The sequence below is a fragment of the Rhinichthys klamathensis genome, unplaced genomic scaffold (assembly GCF_029890125.1).
Source record: "Rhinichthys klamathensis goyatoka isolate OS25496 unplaced genomic scaffold, OSU_Roscu_1.1 h1tg000504l_1, whole genome shotgun sequence".
In the NCBI taxonomy this organism is placed as follows: domain Eukaryota; kingdom Metazoa; phylum Chordata; class Actinopteri; order Cypriniformes; family Leuciscidae; genus Rhinichthys; species Rhinichthys klamathensis.
Genome location: NW_026606985.1, coordinates 302778 through 309806, shown reverse-complemented (window position 1 = coordinate 309806; position 7029 = coordinate 302778). Strand labels below are relative to the sequence as shown.

The following is a 7029-nucleotide window of genomic DNA, read 5'->3' as shown; positions in this document are numbered from 1 at the left end:
AAAGTACATAAAACTTGTTTTTGTCACTCTTTCAGTGTTTATTCATCAGAAAAATGGCAAATAAAACCGAAATAAGAAGTAAGCAGGAAGTCCGTTTGCAGAAATGAAAGTCTGGATGGAAGAGTTCAAATGTGAAATGTTTGTGACACAGCGCTTCTAACTGGGCAATATTTTCTTTTTTGTTGTTGTTAAATTTTCTTTTGCTTTTTTCAAATACAATAACAAACATCAGACGAGACACAAAGGGGAACGGGAGACAAAGTAAATCAGTCATGTGGCACTATCTTTATATAATTAAGGGTTTCCAGATTAGATCAAATGATTCACTCCTGCCTCTCATTGAGTAGTTCTCTTCTCTAAGGGTACACACACACACACACACCCCTGCGTCTGCTTTCCATCTCAGAGCAAGACATGTTTCAGATATTAGCAGCTTAGACTGGAGTGTTCGGAGGTTCGAGTTGTAACATGACCTAATAAACACCTTTGGATCCATTGGGAAATCAATTCCAGTAATCTGTGATATATGATCACATACTTGCACCCAAAACACCCTAACTTTAGGACTCCACAAACACGATGCTCCTGTAGCAGAGCTGGAACACTGCTCGAGGTGGCCCATCTATTCCTACCCACAAATCCTGCTCCCATCTCCTCCTGGGTTTATCTGGGACATTAGTATATATAATCACACATTCTAGCGATTGCTTTATATAGTGGTTTATCAGAATAACTGTTGCTCAATACATGTCAAATCAAACAAGTGTGAATCTCCAGTGTCTTGAGATGTTCCCGGATGTGGAAGCTGAGCTCTGCTGTCCTGCTGATCCCGAGGTGAAGCCCATTCCTCACAGACGTCCAGTTTATACAAGCTTACATGTGTAGATGCTTTCCTGGAGAGATGTTGTGTGTGTTGAGTGTGTGTTCAGTGTGTGTTGTCGACTCGGGACCCGAAGACGGTCTCCAACTGTTAATGTTGTGTGTGTGTTGAGTGTGTGTTCAGTGTGTGTTCAGTGTGTTCAGTGTGTGTTGTCGACTCGGGACCCGAAGACGGTCTCCAGCTGTTTGTGTTGAGTGTGTGTTGAGTGTGTGTTGAGTGTGTGTTGAGTGTGTGTTGAGTGTGTTGTGTGTTGAGTGTGTGTTCAGTGTGTGTTCAGTGTGTGTTCAGTGTGTGTTCAGTGTGTGTTCAGTGTGTGTTCAGTGTGTGTTGTCGACTCGGGACCCGAAGACGGCCTCCAGCTGTTAATGTTGTGTGTGTTCAGTGTGTTGAGTGTGTGTTCAGTGTGTGTTCAGTGTGTGTTGAGTGTGTGTTCAGTGTGTGTTGTCGACTCGGGACCCGAAGACGGCCTCCAGCTGTTAATGTTGTGTGTGTTCAGTGTGTGTTGAGTGTGTGTTCAGTGTGTGTTCAATGTGTGTTGAGTGTGTGTTCAGTGTGTGTTGTCGACTCGGGACCCGAAGACGGCCTCCAACTGTTAATGTTGAGTGTGTGTTGAGTGTGTGTTGAGTGTGTGTTCAGTGTGTGTTGAGTGTGTGTTCAGTGTGTGTTGAGTGTGTGTTCAGTGTGTGTTCAGTGTGTGTTGTCGACTCGGGACCCGAAGACGGCCTCCAGCTGTTAATGTTGTGTGTGTGTGTTCAGTGTGTGTTCAGTGTGTTCAGTGTGTGTTGAGTGTGTTCAGTGTGTGTTCAGTGTGTGTTCAGTGTGTGTTCAGTGTGTGTTGAGTGTGTGTTGAGTGTGTGTTGAGTGTGTGTTGAGTGTGTGTTGAGTGTGTGTTGAGTGTGTGTTGAGTGTGTGTTCAGTGTGTGTTCAGTGTGTGTTGAGTGTGTGTTGAGTGTGTGTTGAGTGTGTGTTCAGTGTGTGTTGAGTGTGTGTTCAGTGTGTGTTCAGTGTGTGTTGTAGACTCGGGACCCGAAGACGGCCTCCAGCTGTTAATGTTGTGTGTGTGTTGAGTGTGTGTTCAGTGTGTGTTCAGTGTGTTCAGTGTGTGTTGTCGACTCGGGACCCGAAGACGGCCTCCAGCTGTTAATGTTGTGTGTGTTGAGTGTGTGTTGAGTGTGTGTTGAGTGTGTGTTGAGTGTGTGTTGAGTGTGTTGTGTGTTGAGTGTGTGTTGAGTGTGTGTTGAGTGTGTGTTCAGTGTGTGTTGTCGACTCGGGACCCGAAGACGGCCTCCAGCTGTTAATGTTGTGTGTGTTCAGTGTGTGTTGAGTGTGTGTTCAGTGTGTGTTCAGTGTGTGTTGAGTGTGTGTTCAGTGTGTGTTGTCGACTCGGGACCCGAAGACGGCCTCCAGCTGTTAATGTTGTGTGTGTTCAGTGTGTGTTGAGTGTGTGTTCAGTGTGTGTTCAATGTGTGTTGAGTGTGTGTTCAGTGTGTGTTGTCGACTCGGGACCCGAAGACGGCCTCCAACTGTTAATGTTGTGTGTGTTCAGTGTGTGTTCAGTGTGTGTTGAGTGTGTGTTGAGTGTGTGTTCAGTGTGTGTTGAGTGTGTGTTCAGTGTGTGTTGAGTGTGTGTTGAGTGTGTGTTGAGTGTGTGTTGAGTGTGTGTTCAGTGTGTGTTGAGTGTGTGTTGAGTGTGTGTTCAGTGTGTGTTGAGTGTGTGTTCAGTGTGTGTTCAGTGTGTGTTGTAGACTCGGGACCCGAAGACGGCCTCCAGCTGTTAATGTTGTGTGTGTGTGTTGAGTGTGTGTTGAGTGTGTGTTGAGTGTGTGTTGAGTGTGTGTTGAGTGTGTGTTCAGTGTGTGTTCAGTGTGTGTTGAGTGTGTGTTCAGTGTGTGTTGTCGACTCGGGACCCGAAGACGGCCTCCAGCTGTTAATGTTGTGTGTGTTGAGTGTGTGTTGAGTGTGAGTGTGTGTTGAGTGTGTGTTGAGTGTGTGTTGAGTGTGTGTTGAGTGTGTGTTGAGTGTGTGTTCAGTGTGTGTTCAGTGTGTGTTCAGTGTGTGTTCAGTGTGTGTTGTCGACTCGGGACCCGAAGACGGCCTCCAGCTGTTAATGTTGTGTGTGTTGAGTGTGTGTTCAGTGTGTGTTGTCGACTCGGGACCCGAAGACGGCCTCCAGCTGTTAATGTTGTGTGTGTTGAGTGTGTGTTGAGTGTGAGTGTGTGTTGAGTGTGTGTTGAGTGTGTGTTGAGTGTGTGTTGAGTGTGTGTTGAGTGTGTGTTCAGTGTGTGTTCAGTGTGTGTTGAGTGTGTGTTGAGTGTGTGTTCAGTGTGTGTTCAGTGTGTGTTGAGTGTGTGTTCAGTGTGTGTTCAGTGTGTGTTCAGTGTGTGTTCAGTGTGTGTTCAGTGTGTGTTGTCGACTCGGGACCCGAAGACGGCCTCCAGCTGTTAATGTTGTGTGTGTTGAGTGTGTGTTGAGTGTGTGTTGAGTGTGTGTTCAGTGTGTGTTCAGTGTGTGTTGAGTGTGTGTTCAGTGTGTGTTCAGTGTGTGTTCAGTGTGTGTTCAGTGTGTGTTGAGTGTGTGTTCAGTGTGTGTTGTCGACTCGGGACCCGAAGACGGCCTCCAGCTGTTAATGTTGTGTGTGTTGAGTGTGTGTTGAGTGTGTGTTGAGTGTGTGTTCAGTGTGTGTTCAGTGTGTGTTGTCGACTCGGGACCCGAAGACGGCCTCCAGCTGTTAATGTTGTGTGTGTTCAGTGTGTGTTGAGTGTGTGTTCAGTGTGTGTTCAGTGTGTGTTGAGTGTGTGTTCAGTGTGTGTTGTCGACTCGGGACCCGAAGACGGCCTCCAACTGTTAATGTTGTGTGTGTTCAGTGTGTGTTCAGTGTGTGTTGAGTGTGTGTTCAGTGTGTGTTGTCGACTCGGGACCCGAAGACGGCCTCCAGCTGTTAATGTTGTGTATGTGTTGAGTGTGTGTTGAGTGTGTGTTCAGTGTGTGTTGCCGACTCGGGAGTGTGTGTTGGAGACGGCCTCCAGGGGTGTATTCCAGAAAGCAAGGTTAACTTACCGTCTGATAAACCTTAAACTCTTGGTTGGTTAACTCCAAACTTGCTTACTCTGGGTATGTCGGTTCCAAAACACCTATGTTGAGTTAGTTTAATCAACCTCCTATTGGTAACCCAGAGTTAATGCGCGCGCACGACGAGTACATAAAGACATTTTCAATGGATCGCCGATTTCAGGAGTCACCATGGAAACCAAGGGAGAAAAAAAGCGAGCTACATACGATACTTCGGTGAAACTGAGTTGGAGGTTTTAATGCTTGCTTATGAAGACTATAGCCTAAGCCCATTATAAAAATAATAATAAATAAAAAAGCAATACTGCTGCATCAGCAAAAGAAAGTTGGCTTGGCAAATAATAATGGACAGAGTAAATGCTTGAGTTTAGAAAATTATAAATGGGGTATTTTCCCTTTGTGAGTCACAATGAAAGGGGAAAATAGCCTACCCCATTTATAATTTGTGACGCAAAAATTCTTTGGGGGCATGTAGTAAAAATAGACAAGTATTTACTTGTTGGCCTCCATACATTTCTTAATATTACAGTAGTAATGCACATAATTGGCTAGTTATATGTTGGCTTCTAGTTTTGTCAGGTGTAATCCTTCTGGAGCCAGAAGAAGTGTGAGCCAAGTCAAAATGAAACACAAAAACATTCTCCTGCAAGGTAATATTTTCTAAACTTACTAAACTTGTTACTGACATTTAATACTAATTTAGTATTAAATGTAATTTAGTTTTCTATGTAGCCAATAGAAAGAAGGGAGCTGAGGAGCTGGCACTGTCCCTTAATAAAGGGCCACCTGTGGTCGATGGGATTCCAGGGGGCAGTTCGTCAGACTCCGCTACCAAGACAAGTGGCTTAGTGAAATGTAGGTGTACCATATTAATACTTATGATTTATTGATGTTTACACTGTTTTTGTCAGTGTTTTAATAAATAAAATCATCAACACTGTCACCATTTTAAAAAGGCATTTTGAATTCATTTTACAGTCATTGATTCACTTGTGCAGTGTGCATGTTGCTTTGACTGCATATGCTGTATACTGTAATCGTATTACTAGTACTTAGATGCTCCTAATGTCCTTCTTTATTAGTTGTATTTGCTTAAGAATATACATTGAGAATTGAATATGCATGATTATCATGGTTTAATTATCTTGCAGTTGCTGATGGCCACATTGTATTATTGGATCCTCCTGCAACACCACACTCTGTCACAGTTGTAAGTGATTATTGTCTTTAGGTTTCTGTTTGCTAGACCTGCATCCTTCCTTATTTTCACTGTAGGATGATGATGAAGAGACCACTTCTGCTGTGACAGAAACAGAAAATGTGGGGAGGCCCATAGAGGTATGATGCATAGAATGCATTCCCCCTTTTTTACACAAGAGAATAAATAAATTGTCATTGTCATTTTACAGAATATGGCAGGAGATTTTAATACAGATGAGGGTCCATCTACCTCCACACAGAATCTTAGCAGTGTAAGAAATGTTCTGCAGTTCTCCTTCCTCATTTAAATATTTGGTTTGTATTACAGACTTTTTCAGTCTTTCTATTTGCCTGCCAAAAAGCTGTATAAGGTCCACCTTTAAAAGCAAATCAGAAAAAGTGACATGGAGATGGACCTTATACAGCTTCAAATGGAGGAGAAAAGGCTTAACCTAAAAAAGGCCAGACTTGAAATTGAATTGCTGGAGCACTAGCTTAAGGTGGGAAACAGTATGTGAACATTAATCTGTCATTTGTTGTTGAATGAAATCTAAAGCAATAAATACAAATGTCTTTTGTTACAGGAAATAAAGAAACAATGAACAACACTTGACTGTTAACTGGTTTTAATTAAAGTGATTTTGGCAAATCATGTCTTGTACCACCCTGCCATCTCTTTGGTCTACTGGGTTCACTGGGGGTTCCTCTTGGCCACATATTACCTAGTTAGTGGGGACCAGTGATGAGGGTGATTTAATGGTTTAAACACCCAAACATTTAGCATCCAAAAAATCTATTGTCACCTGCACATTGATGCTATGCATTGACTTCCTATTTACATAGTCTCCTTCATTGATGGAAGGAGCTTTAATGTGAATGTGGCTTCCATCAATGCACCCAATCACATTTGGGAACCCTGAAATTGAAAGTTCTATAATTAGAAACATTTAAAATTATTGTGACTGTATAAAGTAGGGTTAGATTAAGTAGTGCTATATGTAACTAAAATGGTCAGGGGACGCCATGCTCTGTCACCTCTCTGAAACAAACTAACCCTGGAACATAAGCTGCTCCGGAGCAGGTTAAGTTCAGAGAGGGAGTTGCTATGACTACTAACATACCCTGAAAGTTACCTCCGTTTTTGGAACCGAAAGTTGAGGTTATCCGCTTACTTACTCTTAAACATACCCGGGTATGTCACATAACCTGCTTTCTGGAATACACCCCAGCTGTTAATGTGTGTGTGTTGAGTGTGTGTTCAGTGTGTGTTGTCGACTCGGGACCCGAAGACGGCCTCCAGCTGCTGCTCGTACTGCCAGATGTTCCTCTTCAGGATCTGCTTACAGGAGCCCAGAAGACGCTCGAACGCCTGCACGTCGATCACTGACACACACACATATACGAGATATAAATATTGAAGGAATACCGTCATGTAATTCCTATATTGACTTTATTTGTTGATGTATTTTGTAACAGAAGATCAGCTGAACTTCATACCATTTCATCTGTCCACTGAGGAAATACCCATAATCCCTTGCACATTAATAATGTAATGAAGTGTTTGGTCATATTGGCATTATGAGGATTTTGCACTAACGGATGTTATTCTGTTTTATAATGTTGTTTGTTTATTTGACGTCACATTAGCATGATTTGTCTTCAATGCTTTCATTATATTTTACTATAAATATGAATATGAATCCACGGTTGTATTCGGACACAAATCTGGACATAAGACTGAAACCAGTTCATGAACGGCTTGAACTTAGAAAAATGCTGGTTTCTTTATTTTGTTTGTGTTTAATGAACTTCTCAGGGTCACAGTTGCACTTATTTCATGGCAACCCTTTACTATAAGCTTTACTATTAGCTTTCATTTG

The 7029-nt window shown here is 42.8% G+C and overlaps 1 protein-coding gene across 1 annotated transcript in view; it reads right to left on the bottom strand.

Annotated features, from left to right (window-relative positions):
• Positions 1 to 6392: 6392 nt before the first annotated feature.
• Positions 6393 to 7029, bottom strand: part of prkar2ab (protein kinase, cAMP-dependent, regulatory, type II, alpha, B) — a 28022-nt gene continuing 27385 nt past the window's right edge. Inside the window, exon 10 of the mRNA XM_056237939.1 lies at positions 6393 to 6532. Within this exon, the coding sequence (XP_056093914.1) occupies positions 6408 to 6532 (125 nt within the window). The 3' untranslated portion in view covers positions 6393 to 6407. The remainder of the gene's footprint in view (positions 6533 to 7029) is intronic.